At 42.6% G+C, this 22,835-nt stretch overlaps 1 protein-coding gene across 3 annotated transcripts in view; it reads right to left on the bottom strand.

Annotated features, from left to right (window-relative positions):
• Positions 1-22,835, bottom strand: part of LOC144770227 (peroxisomal acyl-coenzyme A oxidase 1-like) — a 214,853-nt gene that overhangs the window by 133,396 nt on the left and 58,622 nt on the right. For all 3 annotated transcript variants that reach the window (XM_078654560.1, XM_078654562.1, XM_078654561.1), the window contains exon 2: positions 5,155-5,314. In XM_078654560.1, coding sequence (XP_078510686.1) covers positions 5,155-5,314 — 160 coding nt within the window. The remainder of the gene's footprint in view (positions 1-5,154; positions 5,315-22,835) is intronic.

The following is a 22,835-nucleotide window of genomic DNA, read 5'->3' on the forward strand; positions in this document are numbered from 1 at the left end:
TTTAGCAGAGATAGTGAAACACCTTGTGGTCTCTACTGACTTGTACAAAGATGATATCCCAGCTTATCTTTTCTTTTTCCACTGACTGATCTAAGAATATGACTAAAGTCCAGAGCTGTATGCTGTCACTCCATCCAACTGGATGGAGTACAACGGTCTAAAATGATACTACTGTTTGGTAAACACTCAGTCATGGGGAAATCTTTGGTGGCCAGACAGGCTAAGAACCCATCACCCCCACACCCAAATCCTCTGTGAAAAATCAGGGTATATGGATGGACAACTCCCTTAGTCTCGAGAAACAAGTAACCACTATGGCAGACACTTGTTTTGGTCTTCAGAAAAGACCGACACCTATTATCAGTCTATTCCAACCGCTTATTCAATCTCTTTCTATCCCCCCTAGACTACTGCAACATCCTCCATCTAGGTTGTAAGAAATCTGTCCTTAAGAAGTTACAGTTGGTCCAAAACATGGTGGCCAGCTTGCAGTTTAGCCTCCAAAGTTCTGCTCTAACTCGAGGCTTCTTCGCAAGCTCCACTGTCTCCCGTTGGAGAGGCGAATCCAATTTAAAGCACTTAGCATGGCGCATTGGATGTTGAAAGCTCAAGGTGCTCCCAGCTTGTCTGATCTAATGCAAACCCATCTCCCAACCAGAGCACTTTGCTTGGCCAAGCTAGATCTGGCAGGGACTCTCCAGTTCCACAGGAAACGGCTGCTCTTTTCGAGTTTTGGCTCTGGCTCTCTGGAATAGTTTGCCTCTCGAGGTAAGAAATATCCAAAATCACTTTGATTTCTGGAAAAAGCTTAAAACCTGACTTTTCATTTATTAGGAGGTCCTTATCCCGTCTGCTGCTCTTTTTGTGTGGTATGCTGGTCCGGTAGTTCAGCACTGGGAAGCCCTGTTGCTGGGGCAGCTATGCGCTTCATAAACCCAATGAGCATACCATAACAGATATAGTGGAAACTATCCATACATTCACAAGAAATGGGAAGATGATTATCCTAAGTGCACCCAGTGGGTAAAGTTCAAGTAGCGGATATCAAATGTTTTTCCTTCACACTACATGACAATGTACCTTTCAGGTCACATCTGCTTAGGAATAGAGCGAGAATGCTACATCACCACTGCTTAGCTTCCCTCTGTTGAAAAGTCTGAATGTTGAAGCTTAACTGCAGAGTATATGGAGATTCTCAAGGAAGCTAGATGCCCATCTACAACACAGTATTTGGGGAAGCTTTTGCATATAGCACCTGGATACAAAATCTTCAAGGCAGGACTATAATCCAGAGCAGATCTGAAGGTGACATCAGTTAAAGATGCTTCCTTCTGCTAGGATTGCAAATGAGGTTCCACTTTTCAAGATCTGTGATCCATGCTTTTCAGGGCCAATTGAAGATAAGGTTCCCCCCAATGGTAGTTTTAATCTCATTGTGGACAAGCAATTTACTTTCATTCATATGTAGGTTGTCTCTTTTTGAACCAATGTAAATATAACAGATTTTGCTATTTAAAAGTAAGATTCCTAATTGTTCTGCGCTCAGCCAGGAGTTAACTATAGTCGGGAATGATTAGCCGATAAAACCTTCACAATTTTCTAGAGGGAGAAAGTGGTTCTGAGAAGACATAAATACTTTCTTCACAATGTGGCATTTTATTTCCATATTAACCAGAACACTAAAACACAAATTGCTTTGTTCCGAGCCCTTCACCTTTATACGAGTAAGAATTACATCCTGTGAAATGGGTGCGCTGATATTACATTAAAAAAAAATAAAGATCTGTTTTTCAAGACAGGTGAGCTTGCAGTTTCTTGTAAAGTATAGTGCAAGAAATATCTGATAAACAATGTACCAACAAGTCAAGTCCAATGGGATATTTTCCAGTGTTGTCCATCAGCTAATCTGGACCCTCAAGATCACACTAGGGATCAATCTACAAAAGCTATTTATTTATTTCTGTAGGTGTTTGGTAGTGTGATTGTTGTTGCCATGGGATAAGTTAATAGAGTGTTTATAAAGATATCAGATATAGAGGTATCTGCAGCATTTCTCTAGAAAGTGCCACTGAAAGGAATTTGGAAGGCTGAATGCAACATCCAAATGAGTTTATAGGTTCTGTACCAAATTAGGTCTAGACATGGATATGAGAACTGATATTCAAGCAGAAAATTATCCCAAAACTCTTTACATAAAACAAGTTCCCATTACCGATTTACCTTATAGATTCTATTAGCAGGTTATAAATCTGGGAAGGATCCTTAGCTGACAAAGACAGGTTTATTTATCTCTAACAGATGTTATAAAGTAAGGATATTTTCTCCAGATTTGTAAACTGCCCTCTAATCAGCCATTTGCTCACTCCAAATGAATCTTGGGTTGCATATAGGGTATCCACGTTCCCAAATAAAAATACCGACTACTGTTTCATGTTTTAAGTTGTGTAAGGCCCAGAACATGATACTTAAATGAGACTATAGAATAAATTGACAGTATTCATTTTTAACATTGCTTTTCTGTCTTTGTTTACTTAAATGATCTGCCAGTGATCATTAATGCAGCTCGATAACACATGTTGAAGTGATTTCTTATAATCGCTGTTTTAAGCATGAAATGATAAGAGGAAAATAGCTCCCTGAGGTGATTTTCATTATTTTTGTAGAGGCTGAGACATTAAAATACTGGTCATGTCGGTAAAAAAACATAACAGTAAGGTGGCAACCCTTGTTGCATAACTGAGCAGAAAATTTAAGATTGTTTCCATTATGTCTAGCAGATTGGCATGGTGCAGACCAACTGACTAGCCAAAGATTTATAGGAAAAAGGTCCATTTTTGATATGCCCTGTTACACTCACAAAAACTCCACAGTACAAAAAACGGGTTTTCAGTGCTTCAAATGTTTTAAAAGACAAACTCCACAACTGTTAATATAGCATTTCTTGGTTAATACTGGTAACCAGCGCCAGTGATCATCTTTTCTATATATCCCTATGTTGGAGAACATAGCAAATAGCATTTTTCCTATCTTCAGCCCCATCTCATGCCCACACTCCCACTCTCATATATCTTCATATTTATATTTTTTTCACGCACATATACATGCACCTGAAATTTAGGCTCGATCAAGAACATCCGATAGCTGTAGTCCTCTCAATTAAGCTGAAAACATTTACAGTTAGAAACTCCAGTCAAGTCAGTTGCTGTCGTGAACACTGTGATCGGGCACCGTTTAAACCGCTACTGTTTTTATCAAGTGCTTGCCTCAAGATTCTTTCATCTCTTTCGGTTAGCAAGTGTGAAGTTTTAGACACGCTCAGAAGTGTTAGAGTCAGGTCTACCTGCTATGTAGGGTGACATACTTCTGTTGTTTATATTATCGTCACTGCCATAACATTATGGACACTTACAATAAAAAATGACATGTGTTACATTTTTTTAGGTATAGAGGCAAATGATCTACTTGCAAATCGAGACAGCACATTTACTGTCATACTTATTTTGTTGGTACTTTAGTGTCTCCAAACTTATAAACATGAGATGAGATCAAATATAAAAACACAGGTATCTAACTGTTAATGGGAGAGGCTTCGGCAATCAAATATAAAAACACAGGTATCTAACCATTTATGGGACGTCAGTTGTTTCCTAACACACAACATTTAAATACCAAATCAACTGTACGCATATTTTAAATTAGATCACCAAATAGGAAAGCACAAATGAAATACATTTTTTGTAATTGTGATGAAAACAAAGATTTTAACAGGATCAAGCAAATCAAGACTCTACTAGGTGATGCACAAATGATAAATATTTGCTGGAACTCAATGTCCACACACTGTTTTAGTTCTATATAGTTTTACCAGTAAAACTGTATGTCTATGCAAATTTAGTGGTAATTTCACGGGAGATGTGCTTTTTGTAAATGCCAGTGCGCTACCTCACCAGTGCTCCAAAACACACCTAAGCTACGTACCACACACCCTTACCACTGTCCTGCTGAACTGGCGTAGCACATTTGCTACACTTGTTTTGTGTGTGATGCTTTGATTTTTCACAATCCTTTTGACTTCAGTGATAGATTGACGGCAACAGCTCTTCTCTGATAAATGTTGTAGCAAAACTGAGGTCACGCCAATTTGCTGTGACAAACCAGCCCAGTCAGGCGCCTCCCTGGGCGCGATGCAAACAAGTGCACTTCAGCCCTGCATGGCTCATCACACCGGGGCAAGGGCTGTGACAGAGCATAGTTAAACAACAATTTTTTTTAACCAAGCAGGTATGCGGAGCGGTCTCTCTAGACAAACTCGATTTATAGGCTTGCTATTTTTGCTTCTGCTAAAAAGCAGCCTAGTGCTTAAAAGTAGCTATAAGGTGTTCGGGACTTGCTAACCATATTAGGAATCTTCATAATGTTTTTGCTGGTCATGTCATGCATTGCTGCATTTTTTTTACATTCTGTGTGATCACTGTTCAGATTTGATGTACTAAACCTTGGTTTTAGAAACAAACAATTTATATTTTTACCCATGTTTTTAAGTTCGAGTGTAATGGTCATTTATGAAAGATGGTTTGGAGTTCCACCATTTCCATGAACTCATCTAGTGGAAATAATTCTGACCAGAAAACACCACCCGCACAGTATCGCTCAGTGGACGGTGTATGGGTTGCAGAAACTGGATTTCTAATTCATGTTCCTGCACTGAAGTCCTTGCACCAAGGGATTAAAAATCAATCACAGTGGTTCTAGGGGAACGGTGGACCCCTAGATTGTGACAGTCATTATCTATAATTTGCTGCAAACAAGTGAGAAGAAAAATGGGGAGGCATAAAGCATAAAACTAACTACTGGGCACCTGAAAATCTCCAAAAGTCTCCCCTTGCTTTAGTAGCCCATAATAGTGGCAACATCCTCTGCAGGAAAGTAAGATGATTCAGAATGAACATAGGGCTCAGAGAGGCCAGTAGGGTTGGACACAATCAGGATACACATCAGATGAGAGTATCCGAAAAACCATTGGGTGTTTTGGGAAGGCCACGTGGTTTCAGAGACAAGTTAGCATGCAGAAAGAACATACATTGAATAGACGTTTTCTTTTCCAAAATTTTAAAGCCGAAAGTCACCAAGTGTATCGCTCCCCACCCCCAATACCTTTTAAACCAGTAGATTTCCTCAGGATCAGAAATGCCATACTCCCTCATTTTCAGGACCATGTTAGAGCTCTTCTTTATTGCCACCTCATATCGGTCGCTGCGAGACAGGAAGTTGAGATCCTCATGCTGGAAAACAGGATCGTTCAAAACCAGGTTTTCTGTAAGGCCAAAATAGAGAAGAGGTGAGGGACTGTATCATAGGATAGACATGAGGACAAGTACACCCCTGGGGAGGCTTGAGGTAGGAGAACCCCTGGGATAGGCATTAGGCAGCCTACACTAGAAGTAAACTAGAGTGAAGTATGAGGCAGGGGTACATTAGGGATGTGAAGTTTATATGCGACAAAAGGACATTTCAGAAAGAAGGGGCTAAATAAAACCGAGACATACAAAAAGTGGTTAATGGCGAATAGTGCCAGACCAAGATACACCAATGGGAATGGTGGATGACAGGGCACACCACAATATATGAAGCTCATAAGGATTTGGCAATTAAGAAAAAAAAGAGGAGCAGGACTAGGTATACACTACTGGGACATGGTACACTGGATGAGGAGACTTAATAAGTAAGTACTTGGGTGACTTAATCTGTTGGTACCGTTACGATCTTTCTTGCAAATGATAGTACATCAAGACTATCTATCTTGCCACTTGGAAAATATTAAGCAGGACCATTGCCATCTAGTTATAGCTTCTCTTGTTCATGCTGAGAAAAGGCACTCTGTCCCTAGAAGAAGTAAGCATATTATCTCTCATTACTTTATTGGACACCTCTTTCCCTTCTTTCTCAAGAATAGGACGTTCTCGCTTCCTTCTAGCAAAGACAGGGCAGCCCCTATAGTTGTTTTGTTAAGTTTAGCTACATAAATCCTGTAGGTATTATAATACCAAATAATTTGGGAGCTAATCGGTTTCAAACAAACGTTATTTTGCATGTCATAGGCATACATAAAAAGTATAGTACAGAACATCAAACACTGATTAAAACAGCATAGAATTTGGACAGCGAACTCCAGATTTGTAAAAAGCCTCAAAGGCACAACATGTTAATTTATCACTACGCATATGTCGTAAACATAAAGCAATGCAATACTGTTTACGGTTACTGATACGCAGTATAGGTATAAAAAATTGTTAAGTAAAAAGTTTGTAAAATGTACAAAGAAATAAAATGTAAGAGTTTGGCTACATTTACCAAAGCAAGGACATGCAATTATGTCCGGAGAGCTATACTGCCCGAATGGGAAGCACAGCATGCTCCATATAAAACCTGTTCTAGACTTGAACAATAGGGATCGTTCCCAATCACCCTTGATGCAAAAAGACAGGGTTCAATCCCACCACGCCTTACTGTTGGTTTATGTTATTTGGTAATTTGTCCAATAGTATTTAAATGCTCTAAAAATGATCTTTTAACCCACAGCTTATTTTTCACCATGGATGTAGGGTCCTCAATATCCCATCATAGAAAGATTTGCTTTAACATAAGATAGTCAAATGATCAATAACCCCATCATAATTGAGAAAATCCCTTTTAATTTGGTGATTTTATGTTGTGCGGGGATTCGTCACCATTGAAATCCATAATAATGGACCCAGCATAATCTAGTCCTCCATAGAACGTAGGCCAATTCTCATCTGCAATAATAAATTGAGAAGCATGGTGGTGGTGCCGACAGACGATACAAAGATGATTTTCTTCAAGTTGGAAAATGTAGGAATTCTCACGACCCCACACTCCAGCGCCATATGCTATGGTAGGTAAACATTCTGCTAAAATAGGAGCTTGGTGGACGATCTAAATGAAGCACTGATTGACTGGGCAAAGGTGTGGCATCACAGGATTGCATTCTGACTCCATGATAAGGAGGTATAACCGATTAATTCCAAATATGGATAATTGTAAACTTTCTCCAAACCGTTTTTAGTTAGATTAAAAGCATATAGTGAGAAGCACCCAGGGCCAGAGGACACGGTTTGAGATTTAGAATAATTAGTGCTCAAAATCCAGACTTGACATAAAAGCAGTAAAAGCTGAAACTAATTTCTACAGTGCCCTTGGCGTGCAAGCTAAAATGCCTATATCACCAGTGAATAACAGTACTGGGATTTGGGTTCCCATGATCTTTGGTACATCAGCATTACTACTTAAAAGGTGAGAATACATTTTATTTATGTATAACAAATAAGAAGGAGCTAAGACGCATCCTTGATGTACACATCTTTTTAAATATATGTGCCAGTCAATTTATCTGTTGGAACAAACCTCTTCTGGGCCCTTAGATCACTGTGGCGTCTATTGAGGAAGGAGACCAGTGCAACATCCAGGCCTGTTTCTGGAAGCTGCGACTACAGTTTTAAGTAGTTTGCTCTATCAAAATCCACTGGACAAAATCCACAAATGCTAGATTGATTGCGCATTTCCTTGCTCGATTATACTTGTCAATTATGAGATATAGTTGGAGACACGGTCCCAAGGTGCACTCTGAAACCCTCCTGACAGATGTCTATAATGTTATCACTCCACTGCACTCAGTTATTCCAATCTACCATACTCTAATCCAATGCATCTCACTCCAATGTAGCCCAAACGACCCTAATCTAACCCACCCCACTCTACTCCACTCCAATGTACCCCACTCTACTAGACTCCAATCTACCCCCCGACTCGTCCCCACTCCAACTTACCCCTACTCTACTACAACCTACCCCCACGCTACTCAAACCCTTTACTCCAACCCCACTCCACACCAACTTACCCTATTCCAATCCTGCCAATCTCCCCCACTCCACTCTACTCTACCCCGCCCATCTCTAACACGCCCCTCCCTACTCCAACATGACCCACCCCACTCCAACATGCACCCCTCCAATCCACTGCAATCTGCCACACTCCAGTCTACCGCACTAAAATCTACCCCATTCTACCCCAGTCCACCCCACTCCAATCTACCCCATTAAACTCTACCCCAACCTACCCCACACCACTAACGCTTGGCCATGCTGAACAGCAACACTGGTGTACACAATGGTTAAAACACATTGCCAAAGCCAACAGCTCTTGCATAGGCACGATCTATTGACTTTTCCACTGCTTGTTTTAAATACTAGTTATGACATGCAATGACCAATAAGCAGGTACATTCCCAGTCAAGCAGCAGGGGCTGCTTCTCCTAAATAGCAGAGGAACGTTGCCCCGCACCTGCTTCAAGCAACGGGGGATTGCTGGCACAGGCTGGGTTAGCCTTGGCTCAATAATCCAGGAGCTACTCTCATGCTGAGAGCAGCTCCAATATTGGTCAGGATTCACGTTCCACTTGGCAGGAAGGTAAGTACTTCCCTTGCCTACTTGTGGACATCACACCACGATCGCCGGGAGAGCAGTGCCGCATCAGACGGCAGCATCTTTGTGGTGAGTTGGTCGCATTGCGCCCCCTACATTTTTGTATTGTCAGCCGCCAATGTCAAACATGTGTTAAAAACATTATTTGTGGGACCCAAATGTCCGTGTTACATTTAAATACGTCCATCGGTACACCAGCCAGGCCTTCTGCTTTACTGGATGAGCTTCGTCTTATGGCTAATGCAATTTCTTCAGTACTAAAATCCCAGAATACTACCCGATCTGTTAGAAGAACAGTCTAACGAACATTCAGGAGGTTCATTCAAATGTGGAAAAGTAAATTTTGCCATGTTCTGTGTCCCTACGCGTCCTCCATCATATGTTATCTGTGCATGATTAATATGCATATGTTATTCCCCATGTTTGATTAAAGACGCAATTATAGTTGTGTCCACCTCTAGTATGCCAGTTTCCAGTTCTCGTGAATAATACGAGTATCAGGCCTATGTAAAGCTACGTTGCCACGTTTCTCAGTGTGCACGTTAATGCATTGTAAAGTCCCCGTTTCTAGGCCTCAAAAGGGCCTGGACACCAGATTCAGCTCCTGTCCCCTGAAGCCTCGCTGAGGAGCGATACAGCCCCCACCTGTATCCTCGACCCTTCACTTATTTCCTGCATCGCAGTGCCCGGCCCAGCTTGGCTCTGCCTCTGAGTCTGCCAAGAGTATGTTATGATTCGAGTTATCAGTACAGCCCTCCTTCTCTGCATTCCTAAGCTACTGAATCGCATCAATAGTTACCGTCATAGTCTAGCTTTTACGTCTCCATGTAAGAGAAATACTGCATTTAATGGTCATTTAATATTCTTCATCACGCACTACATGTAGAATAATGCATGCTCCAGTCTTAGAGTCTGTTAGCCTTTCCCCTCCTGACTTCTAGTTTATATCAACATGTTCTCTAAACATCAGATACTAGATACTGCTTAGGTACATGTCGCCCTGACTCTCCAGACTTCAGTCTCTGCTCCTAGCACAGAGTTCATAGCCCCCAGCTTCTCCTAGTAACACGTCATTGCCAGTTTGCGCGCACCATCAGGTTAGAGGTCCCGGCTCCTTAGGTAGCCCCCTCCATGGTTTCCGCCCCATTCATGACATATTCTGTTACGTTTGCATCACATGTCTATGTATACGCCCTGTTACACCTACTTTCACCCTTATCTTTCACGACTGCTACGCATCACGCTTTCTGCTCCACCCACTGCTACGCCTATTGCAATGTAATGCTATGTGTTTGCGTTATGTATATATGCTCATGTACTGTTATTAAAAGTTATCCTTCCTTCCTATGCTTCCCTTGTCCCGATCCTGTCCCCGGCAGCTGCCATCCTATTCCCGTGCAGGTCGTCCTGTTCCTGTCCTTATGCTGTATTAAACCTGCAAAACTCCTACTACCTCGAATCTTGACTCTTATTTATTGAGCTATCTGTTATTCATTTATGCATTCAAAAATAGGGTATTATTTATTTATTTACCACATAATGGCGCCCGAACAGGGACTTGCCCTTTCCCCACGCGTCGGTGAAGCCACGCCGACCCCCTGACCCTCTGCAGTCGTGACGGAACTCTTCTGCGCACCGGCAGATATTTCTGCTTCAAGTATCCCTCAGGCCCACGGAGGAGACGGAGGAGGCGGTCCAGCATCCAGACGAGACGGTGGAGGAACGCGGCGAGTCCCGACCAGAGCCCAAGCCGAGAGTCCAAGGTCCGAGGTATCCGGAGGTCCACCCGTAACTGAAGTCCGAAGTTCGTAGTCCGTCGTCGTAGCAGTCCAGTCCAGTCCGAGGCCTTCCGTTCTTGCTGCCCGGTGAGTACCGTTACTGGGGTAGTATCTAGACAGGGTCAATTTAATTGACTCTGGTCCGTGGGTTGGTGGTACACAAGCCCACAAACGAAGTGTCCACTCCGGTGGATACGGGTCCTGACGTGTCTCTTGATGAGACCGGTAAGTTTCGTACTGTTTCAGCAGTGCATCTAGTTTCTGTTCTAGTCAGTTCTGTTCTCGAGAAAATTCATGTATACTGTGTTCCGTATTCCAGGTGGTATTTCTGTTCGAACTGTTATTTTAAATGTTCTTCATGTATTTTAATGTCGTGGTATGAATGGGGAATAAGTATCGTGTTCATTGTGTATTGTATTGTGTCTAGATTACAGTTCAGTCATGCCCTTGTTTTCCAAGTTACGTCAGTTAAAAACTAGAAAGGGTCTGCTGGAAGCAGCAGTTCCAGTCCCGCCTAGGGACAGTCCAGGTCATTTTATGTATCAGAAGCATGGCATAAGCGCCATATTGTATCTAGATTTATGGGTCGAGTATACCAAACAGTTAGAGGAAAAGTATAGATGGCCTGTGTCAGGCACATGGGATGCCGAGTGCATCATGAGAGTAGAAGAAGCATTATGGAAAAAGAAGGCCAGACAGTCACAGAAAGATGCCATCGAGTTATGGCGCAAAGAATCTCATAAAAGAACCGAAAAAGAAATCAGAAAGTCAGAATTAAGTAGAGAATCCTTAGAACGAGCCCAAGAAAGGGAATTAATCGAGATTGGTGAACAAGTTAAAACCGAACAGTCAGACAGACAGAGGCATGCTCTTATTAAGGGTATGTATCCTCTTCTTGCCGAGGGCCTGCCAAAAGCGACCCCGGAGGCATCCAGTAACTTTCCGCCACCATTAGTTCCGACCAAGCTACGTCACAAACAGACCGCAGCTGATATTTTCATTTCGTCCTATTTGGACGACACAGTCCCAGAATATGCAAATCCTGTTCGCGCTCCGCCAGTCCCTGCAAACCAGGCACTTCCCGTTCCTCCAGACACCGGGGTACCCCTTGCAGTACCTGCTACGGCCCCCCTGGTCCAGCCCGCCATACCAGTTCAGCCCGCATTTCAATTTCCTGCCACACTAGTACGAAGAGGATCAGTCGACGATTCTAGTTTAGGGGCCGCAGGAGGAGGTCCTCCTCAGACCCCGCCGCCACATAAGCGTTTAACGTCAGCCGAATTACATGCACAAGCGTCACAGCGTACGCCCAGACATCAGACTGTAGCAGAAATAAGAAAAGCCCTTAATGAATGCGGCTATGATCCAGTCCCAGGCGAGGATAATATGGTTTTATATTCATTTCGCGTAAGAAAGGTGGCCGAGTATCTAGTCACCCTACCGAATATGAAAGAAGACCTAGACAGAATATATCGTTTCATCCGTACAGGGGATGATCCAGAAAGCATTAGCGAGGCCATGTCTCAAAGGAAAGCCGAGATCCAGCTCATGATATTAAAGTTTCTGATTAACTGTCTAATAAGAGAACAAGATTACCCGTCTAAAGATCCGGCCGAAATGAAAATCCTGACAAGGTGGAGTGATAATATAGCCGAGGGTAAGCACAAGACCGTCGGTGCTATGGAGAGTATGTACAAGAAAATCCGTAAAGAAATAATAAAGTTACACGAACAGCGTAAAGCAGCACAAGTAAGCGAGAAAGAAAGTAACTCTGATACTGAAGAGGTAGACGACGAAAATTCCGCCAGAATAGCGTATGTAGGAAAATCTAGATTTCCAGATCGCCATTTACGCCTAGAACACAAGTCTACTTTCCATCATCCAGCACCAGAACAAGGTTCTCTAGAACAAGTGTTTCAAGCTACCGATCACATTCTGAAATCACGAATCGGTTACAGTGAGTTAAGTACTATGCATGAACAAGAACTAGCCCGATCAGCAGTCCGATGGACTACTGATTCTACCACTTTTCCAGACGAAATAGTGGCACAAATGTTTCTGAAAATGCCCCCAGCCGAGCAACGACTGGCGGGTATGTATATGATTCAGCACCTCATTACATTGTATGAGGGTCAGCACTCTGATCTAGGCCCGTTACATGATATCCTGAACGAGTTACTCCAGTATAGATGGAAAGGTTTAGGTACCGATTTAATTAGTGTCATTCTAGAACAGCGTCACAAATATAGAACGTTTTTGAACCCGCATTTTGTTCATGTCTCACCCCCAGAAAGTAAACCATTTTACATGGAGAGACAGAATCCGTTACGAGAAGTCCACCCAGTTAGAGGAACGGGTGGCGAACTAGAACGAGTGTTTGTTTACACTCCGATTACAAAGATGGAACTCTTAGAGATGAAAAAATTAATTCCCTGTCATGATAAAGATCCAGCAGGGTTCCATCGAGAATTAAAAGACATGCTCCGTATGGGAGAATACACGTATCCAGATATAATTAAAATGTTAAAGGTTCTGTTGCCCGCAGGGGTGTATGAAAAGCTCAAGGAAAAAGAATGGGAGGTGGGAGAGAAAAAGATCGATTGGGCAGTTCTAGAAGCTGAAGATAAGGCACGAGTACCAGGTACCTGTCTTGGAGCAAAATGTAAAGAATTACCTGAATTATTGATTCAAGTTTTACCCAGATTGTTAACAACGAAAAAGGAAGACTGGGATGCAATCTCAGCCTGTAAACAGAAACAAGACGAAGACATTAGTGATTTTTATTCTAGATTTGAGAAATGTTTTAGCATCAACAGTGGCCTCAAGACAAGTAGTGAGTCATACCCTCACCTTTTTGTTACTAAATTAGTCGAGAATTCAAGTCCACAAATTAAGAATCGAGTTTTGAAAGTCGAAAGTACCTGGCAAGCTAATACCCCGTCCCAGATGTTACAGATGCTCCAATACCACCAGAATAGAATCAGAGAAGAGCAAGAACACGAGAGAAAGCGTATGAAAGACACGAAAATGAAAGTACTAGTTGCACAATCTGTTCCTCAAGACAGTCAGAAGAGGGGTCCGAATCAAGCCAGTCATCCTGCAGCTCCCGTTAAAGGGAACTGCAATTATTGTAAACAGCCAGGTCATTTTATAAACGAGTGTGCAGTTCTGAAACACAACATAGCTACTGGTAAGACTAAAGAAAGACCACGTCCGCCTAGACAAGAACAAGTTTTACAGATTCCTCAGCCACAGAATGCACCACAGACAGTTACAGCACCGCAGCCCATCGCTGCAACACAGCATGTTACACAGCAAATGTATCAGTATGCACAGTCCGAGTATCCAGAGTACCAGCAGTATTCATGAAACAGCCTAGAGAGGGAGGTAGGCTTGCCTCTCATCGAGATACCTGTAGATCAAGAAGGTCCCTATGTTCATAGTCAAGTATTAGGGAAAGACAGAAAGTTTTTGATTGATACAGGGGCAAGTAGGACCACAATTAGTCACGCCGAAGTTCCAGGGGCTCCGCTCTCAGGCTCTAGAAATGTTTCCCTTGGATTTTCAGGAAAACCCATCGTAAATGAAATATCAAAGCCAGTTACTCTAGAAGTAGGTCCATTGTCCCGTACTACTGACCTGTTACTTACTAAGTCATGTCCAGAGAATTTATTAGGCATTAAAACACTGAAAGAGTTAGGTGCAGTTATATGCTGTTCCCCGGAGGGAATACGATTGTTCCTGCGTGACTTCAAGGGTCACTATGTATTACGAGATTTTGATCCGAGATTGTCTAATGTTCCGCAGCATTTATGGGCGCAAGGTCCAACTGATGTAGGTTACATGCAAATCACACCCCATCGTGTGACTCTCAAGCCAGGTGTAGTGTTACCACGAATCAGACAGTACAGATTGCCACCTGAGGCTGTAGCAGCCTTATCCAAAATTATTGACGAGCTCATCGCTCAAGGAGTAGTTGTAGAAACTGACTCCAATGTATGCAATTCTCCGATCATTCCAGTCATGAAACGTACTGATCCAAATGCACCCCCAGTATATCGATTAGTGATTGACCTACGAGATCTTAACAAATGTATTATTCCTCAGTACCCAGTTGTCCCAGATATCTCTTCCTTATTGACAGCCATTGATTCCGAAGCCACGTTCTTTACTGTAATCGACCTCAAGAACGCATTTTTCAGTGTTCCCATTCATCCAGACAGCCAGTTTCTTTTCGGATTTTGTTTAAATGGAAGGAGCTATATGTTCACACGAGCTCCTCAAGGTTTCACAGAAAGTCCTAGTATTTACAGTCAAGCACTCAAGAGACAGCTTGATAATGTTCACATGCCAACTGACACTGCCCTGCTCCAGTATGTCGATGATCTACTGATCACAGCCCGTTCTGAACGTGACTGCGAGCGAGCGTCACTGACGGTTCTGTATTTCCTAGCCGAGATGGGGCACAAGGTGTCCCCTTCGAAGCTTCAATTCTGTGTCCAGCAAGTGGTATACTTAGGACACTTACTGTCCAAGAGGGGTAGGCAGTTGACACCTGACCGTATCCAGTTAATAGCGAGTCTTCCTCAGCCCAAGACCCAGAAGGAGGTACGTGCTTTTATCGGCCTCACTTCTTACTGCCGACAATGGATTCCTCAGTATGCATTTCTAGCCAAGCCACTGATACAGTTAACGACACAGGAGACAGCCGTATCGTCTGTCCTCCCTTGGACATCTGAACATACACTCAGTTTCAATGAGTTAAAGAAAGCCCTATGTCAAGCTCCAGTTCTAGCCACACCGAACTACAGTAAGCCTTTTACACTTTTCGTCACTGAACGTGAAGGTACAGCATTATCTGTTCTCACACAAGATCAAGCAGGACAATACAAGCCTTGTGCTTATTTTTCGAGCACATTGGATCCTGTAGCCCAGGCTCTGCCTGCGTGCCTCAAGTCAGTTGCAGCCACAGCACTAGCTATCAGACAAAGTGATTCCATAGTATTAGGACACTCCCTGACAGTACAAGTTCCACACTCCGTGGAAGTTCTTTTAAACCGAACACAGACTCAGCACTTGACAATCGCACGTTTAACAGGTTATGAATTGACACTGTTCCAGCCACACATAGAAATCAGACGCTGCAACATCCTGAACCCTGCTACACTGTTACCATCAGTTACTTTAAGTCCGGACACACACGACTGTGTGGAAGTAGTCAACATCATGACAAAGCCAAGACAAGATCTGACAGATATTCCATTACCAGATCCCGACCTGACACTTTATGTGGATGGTTCATGTATGAGAACAAGTACAGGAGAACTAGTCGCCGCATATGCAGTGACTACTGACACCGAAGTTATTGAGACACACCGTATTGACACCCTGTCCGCTCAAGCAGCAGAGCTAGTTGCTCTGACACAAGCCTGCATACACGCTAAGAACCGGAAAGTTAATGTTTACACAGATTCACGCTACGCATTTGGAGTCGTACACGACTTTGGAGTGCTCTGGCAGGAGAGAGGTTTCATGACTTCTCATGGAACCAAGATTCAGCATGGTCTCCTTATTCAAGCTCTGTTAGATGCCATACATTTACCGACATCCATTGCTATCATGAAATGCAAAGCACATACGAAAGTTACTGACATTATTTCCCAGGGTAACGATCTAGCAGATCGCACAGCCAAGCTTACAGCAGACTCCAGACATTCCAGTTAACATGACACACACTCCAGATCCGATTACATGTATGACAGTTAAGGATCCTACTCAAGATGTCATAGATATCCAGCTACATGCTACTCCCGATGAAATCAAGAAATGGTCCGAACAAGGAGGGGTCCAGACAGATCAAGGATGGGTGACGAAGGGTAGAGCCACATGGTTTCTCCCCGACTCTATGGTTCAAGTCATTATCAATACCGCACATAGTCCAGCACATTTAGGAGAAAAAGCTATGTTAGACAGTATCCAGAACATTTGGTTCAACAAGCATTTACGAGCTGCAGCCAAGCAGAAAGTCCGTACCTGTATGATATGTTGTCAGTTTAATCCAGGTAAAAGTGTCCCGGTGGAACAAGGGGGATTCCAGCCTCCTGACCACCCTTTTGAAGTCCTCCAGATGGATTATATTCAGATGGAGCGATGTCGAGGTTTCAAGTATGTCCTTGTAGTTGTATGCGCTTTGTCCAGGTGGACAGAGGCATATCCAGTCCCAGATTACACAGCCGCGACCACTGCCAAGCAGTTGGTTCGTGAGTTCTTCCCCCGTTATGGACTCCCTAGGGTCGTATATTCTGATAACGGCCAGCCATTCTCCTCAGAGTTAATGAAGCACGTTTCCCTTTTGTTAGGATACCAGTGGAAGTTCCATTGTGTACGCCATCCTGAAGCAGCAGGTCTCGTAGAAAGACATAACCAGACCCTGAAAATTCGCATCGCAAAAATTTGTAAAGAGAAAGGTGTGGACTGGCTAGTAGCTCTGCCAGTCGCTTTGTTCTATATGCGCATGGTCGCACATTCCAGATCAGGTCTGTCCCCGTATGAGGTCGTTTTCGGCCGCCCCCCTAACATGTGGGGTACTCCTAGACCCCGAAGTATTACCGATGTTTCAAGTAATATGCTGACAGATTACCTAGCTTCCTTGATGTCTGCCCTCAACTCTTGTCGTTCACAGGTTGCCGCCGCATTTCCAGACAATACCGAGGTGGCACCGCATGAAATCGTTCCCGGATCCATGGTCTTAATTCGCAATTTTGATCGCTCAAGTCCGCTGGAGCCACGCTGGAAGGAGCCCCGACAGGTCCTCCTCGCCACCCGTACGGCCGTGAAGTTGGAGGGTCGCAAAGGCTGGGTGCACCTTTCGCACGTGAAAAAGTTTTATGGACTGAAACCGGTCTCAAAGAACATTTCCCAGGATTTGAAGGACTGCCAAAGTACTATTCTTAAGGACTGTCCCGCAAAGAACAATGATACTGCACCCTCCCCGTTAGAGAAAACTCCGCAGCAGGAGTATAAGTTGAAACTCCGGTCTAGTAAAATAAGTCAGCCAGTTTGATTGTCTAAGTCCTCCCCTAGGTGAAACGGTTAGACTGTTTCTGACATGTATAAAATAGACCCCCATAGTGAGAGAGTTAGTCAAAACTCAATCCGATGTATCGTTTTTCTATGTTTCATATTATTTCTCAGCATTATGATTTCCTGCACCAGTTATGCGTTTTACCTGTATTTTCCAGTTTCTCATGTAAATACGTCTTCTAATGTTACAGTAGAGCACACGTTTAGTGATCTGCCTCCTCATGAACTCTCTTACCGCCTCGCTATGCGAAATAATACTTTCATCCGCATGTTACATTATTCACACCAGACCAGCAATGCCACTAATTGTTGGGTGTGTGGTCGACTCCCCCCTTTCCAGACACCGAAGGGAGTTCTGCCACTCTTTCCTTATCCGTTTTCACATAATGGTTCGTGTGGAGCATGGTCCACGTTAACGTCGTCCTCAACAGATATGTCTTTTCTTAACAGTACATGTTTTCCAGACAAGCAAGGTCTTCCCCACAGAACCGGGTTAGATCTAGAAAATGAAGTGTATAATTTAGGTAATTATTCTTCGAATTTCATGGTCCTGAATGTTCAGTCTGATACTACTCCAGACTTACCTGCTATTTCAGTACTACCAGTCAAAGGCGAATTATGTGTCCGAAATAATGGTTCCGTACATGTAGGACATAGTGATTGTACTACTATTGTCAAGTATAGTGACAGTAGGAAATCTATTTTCAAAGCTTCACGTCATTCTTATTTTATTTGTGGTCAGACCGCATATGTTCGTCTGCCCCTCGATTGGGAGGGAACCTGTTACATTGCCTTCCTACTGCCACCGGTTTTTCTAGCCCCACCCGATTACCATAGGAATTCCCACCTAGTACATACTAGACACAAGAGAAACCTCCCGATTGTCGATTATACTGAAACTGCTCTAGAACAATATATAGATATCAATAAAGGTGTCTTTCCTTATTTAGGTACAATTGTGAATAGTAAACTGATACGTAGATTAACCAGAACCCTCGAAGCAGTAGTAATTGAGACTACTTCTGCTCTAAGTAATTTAACCGAAGAACAATCCTTTATGAGAATTGTCGTGCTCCAGAATCGTCTCGTCCTTGACGTCATATTGGCCGATAGGGGCGGGGCCTGTAGAGTCATCGGATCTAGTTGCTGCATTTTCATTCCAAATAACGCGCCGTCTGTTTATTCAGCTATAACCAGACTTCATAAAATTGCCCATCTGTTACACCAAAATCCAGGCACCTGGACATGGTCCGGTTGGTTCTGGAATATAATTTCCGCCTGGGGATGGAAAGTCTTGTCCTTTCTAGGTATTGCAGTAGCGATCATATTTAGCTGCTGCCTCTGTATACAATGTGGCCCTGCGATTTGCGGCATTTGTGCTACCTCTTGTATTCCTAGTCCCAAGCCCCGTTCTAAATCCCGTTCCAAGAAAATTCGAGACGAGCAAATGATACTGTATGAAATGATAGATGGTATCATGAATATTGATGTTTCCTGAAGGAAACGTAGTGACAAGGAGGGAATGTGGAAAAGTAAATTTTGCCATGTTCTGTGTCCCTACGCGTCCTCCATCATATGTTATCTGTGCATGATTAATATGCATATGTTATTCCCCATGTTTGATTAAAGACGCAATTATAGTTGTGTCCACCTCTAGTATGCCAGTTTCCAGTTCTCGTGAATAATACGAGTATCAGGCCTATGTAAAGCTACGTTGCCACGTTTCTCAGTGTGCACGTTAATGCATTGTAAAGTCCCCGTTTCTAGGCCTCAAAAGGGCCTGGACACCAGATTCAGCTCCTGTCCCCTGAAGCCTCGCTGAGGAGCGATACAGCCCCCACCTGTATCCTCGACCCTTCACTTATTTTCTGCATCGCAGTGCCCGGCCCAGCTTGGCTCTGCCTCTGAGTCTGCCAAGAGTATGTTATGATTCGAGTTATCAGTACAGCCCTCCTTCTCTGCATTCCTAAGCTACTGAATCGCATCAATAGTTACCGTCATAGTCTAGCTTTTACGTCTCCATGTAAGAGAAATACTGCATTTAATGGTCATTTAATATTCTTCATCACGCACTACATGTAGAATAATGCATGCTCCAGTCTTAGAGTCTGTTAGCCTTTCCCCTCCTGACTTCTAGTGTATATCAACATGTTCTCTAAACATCAGATACTAGATACTGCTTAGGTACATGTCGCCCTGACTCTCCAGACTTCAGTCTCTGCTCCTAGCACAGAGTTCATAGCCCCCAGCTTCTCCTAGTAACACGTCATTGCCAGTTTGCGCGCACCATCAGGTTAGAGGTCCCGGCTCCTTAGGTAGCCCCCTCCATGGTTTCCGCCCCATTCATGACATATTCTGTTACGTTTGCATCACATGTCTATGTATACGCCCTGTTACACCTACTTTCACCCTTATCTTTCGCGACTGCTACGCGTCACGCTTTCTGCTCCACCCACTGCTACGCCTATTGCAATGTAATGCTATGTGTTTGCGTTATGTATATATGCTCATGTACTGTTATTAAAAGTTATCCTTCCTTCCTATGCTTCCCTTGTCCCGATCCTGTCCCCGGCAGCTGCCATCCTATTCCCGTGCAGGTCGTCCTGTTCCTGTCCTTATGCTGTATTAAACCTGCAAAACTCCTACTACCTCGAATCTTGACTCTTATTTATTGAGCTATCTGTTATTCATTTATGCATTCAAAAATAGGGTATTATTTATTTATTTACCACACAAATTGTAATTTTTCAAAAATGTGATACCCAGCGTGTGTCCGTAATGTGATTGTTAATAACAGATGAGGTAGTGTCAGAATTATTAATTGAATTAACCACCTATCAAAATCGCATAGTATTTCTCTTGGCTGCTGTCTCTGTTAGTTGTGCCACGTGTAAATACTGCAAATTCCTTTCCTCTGCGTTAAAGCAGACTTGTATAGTAATTGATATGCATTAACCTCCATTCTATCACTTGGATTCTTTGCCAGAGACTTTTGTAAATTCCAGTTAGCCATAGAACAGGAATGGTTAAACCAACAAGGACATCTGGCCTGCTAATCAGTACGTGATTGTATGTGTGCATTTCTTATGTAACCACACAAAAAAAAGATTCCATTGCCTGGTAATGACTGGCATCATCTGGAAGACACATCATAAAAACCTTCAATTTGAGTTTTTATGTTTTTGCACAGAAATGGGAAGGATTCATTAAACGCCAGAGTTCCCTGAAATGGAATACCCATATAGAAGCCCTGAAGGCCAGGTGTTGGCCTAGGTGAGTAGCTTGAAAAAATTCAATAAGGATTTTGGAGAAATGTCATAAAGACCAGTTTAAAAAGCCTACATAGCTATGTTACCCTTAAAATTTAAATACTGTGCTGAGCTGCTGTATATTGGTGGCAAAAGTAGGGGGAACGCAGAGGAGGGGAAATGTGTAGAGAGATTATTGTCCCTTCCTGGTTCCGCCATGATTCAAGCAGTAAGCATGGAAAGCGGCATCATATCATGGAACATACTGGCCCAAATGGCACTAATAAGATTCTGGAAAATATTGAGTGCGGTGGGAAGTGGGAATTGGGAGACAGAAAGTTTCCCAGTGGTGTAAAAATGAAATCCTGCAAAGTGAACTGAAATGGGCAAAAGTGTAAGTAAAAATCTGGTGACAAGTCCGTAGGGATATGAAGGTAAAGCTGAGCCTACAGAACTTACAAATTGAAATTTCAAAGAGTGAGTTAAAGACATTAGGTAAAGACTTGTGCTATGAACATAAATCAGCAGCACTTGAGGGTGGGAAAAAAAACTATTTGTACAACTTATGTTAAAATCTTGGCAGAATATGGATGTATGTGGATATATTACCAAATTGTTGACTTGGAAGTGAACTATTAAGAATAAGGATTGGAATTAATCCCGGTCAAATTATCGACAATGTAAAACTGAAAATGATCCAAACAGGAGGGAAGTGTACCCGTCATCTGATTTTGCACTTTTTTAGGACTGTTTAAAAGTTTTACCTCAGCAAAGACAGTTTAAACACCCATTATTTAAAAAAATATGGAATTAGGAGTTGCATGTCAGCTGTAGAACTTTTAATTGATATGTGCTTTCTGGGTATAATGTGCCATAGGTAAGTTTATGACTGCAGTTAAAAAAGTAATTTTAGTGTAAAAAAAGAATGGTGTAAAGTAATTTATGTGATTGTATAATAAGGCTAGGTATTCATACTTGTGAGCACATTTTTAAAACATAATTAGATTTTCATATGATTTTATTACATGAAATCTAATTATGGTAAATTAAGCCTGTATAAAATGAAAAAGTACATATATATTGTGATTATGGATGTAAATCGGTGTGTCATTTAAAGACCTGCGGTATACATAAACACGAACTTGAACTGAGCTCGCACAGCTGTATGTGAATGAGCAACATGTTTCCTAGAAACTGTATGTGGAAGCGCAAAATAAGTTAATAAAGGGTTATGGTCCCCGAACTTTGCATTTAAAATAGGTACTTTTTATATTTTTTAAAAAAAGCCCTAGGAGGAAAAGGCATAATGAGTTGAACCTCACCTGTGCCCAAAACATGTTGGTAAGATTGTATATCACGGGAGTGGGGTGTCATAAGACTAGTGTGCATTATTTAAAACATGCCTTAAGAAAATAATTACATAGTGAATTTGCCCTCACATCTTTGTGTGCAAATAATGTTGACATGTCATCCTTATTGGTAAAAGTGCATGGAATAAATGTATTCTGGTGTATTTTAACATTTAAGTCGCCACATATTATGGGAAATGCTAAAAGTGCTAAAACTCGTTGAAAACATTTACCCGCCTCCTCCAGTACCCACCAGACTTTGTGGCCAACAGGGAATATAGGCAAAGAAATCTTTGTACCTAGCAGCTGCAAGGAGTGTCTGCGCTGCGGGATGCCAAAAAGCACTATAAGCGCAGAAAACCCTGGCCCGCCTCTTCTCCCAAACAGCAGGCTTTGTGGCTGACCGAGGTTACTGGACACACCAACTTCATGCCATCTCCAAGGTAGAGACAGTCTTGTCTTTTTCCCTGCCACAAACATTTTAGTTAGGTTGGGTAGGTCTATCTATATAGGATTTGTTTAGCGTTTAGTAACTATTATTGGTCCAAGGTCTCTCCTGTTCTATAGGGCTGCTGTCACGAAATCCTAGAACAAAACAGCAACCAGCTGTCTCCAAAAAGGTAAGCAATCCATCTGCTTCGCTTATTGGATGATTTTTCTCAAGTCTAAAATCACATAGCTTAACCACATTGTTACTTGCTCTCAGTGCCGGGTTTTTGGAGTGCTTCCCAACACTGTGAGGCCTCACTATTGCCACATGTAGGCCAGGTTTTGCCCTCAAAAATATTCAGTGAGCCATTAGTAAATGCGGTCTTCCTTGGCTTCTTTTTTAAGCCTGTGGATGTGAATGCTGTCTTGAGTAGACCAGTTTTCCGGGT

The sequence above is a fragment of the Lissotriton helveticus genome, chromosome 7, assembly GCF_964261635.1.
Source record: "Lissotriton helveticus chromosome 7, aLisHel1.1, whole genome shotgun sequence".
Lineage (NCBI taxonomy): Eukaryota > Metazoa > Chordata > Amphibia > Caudata > Salamandridae > Lissotriton > Lissotriton helveticus.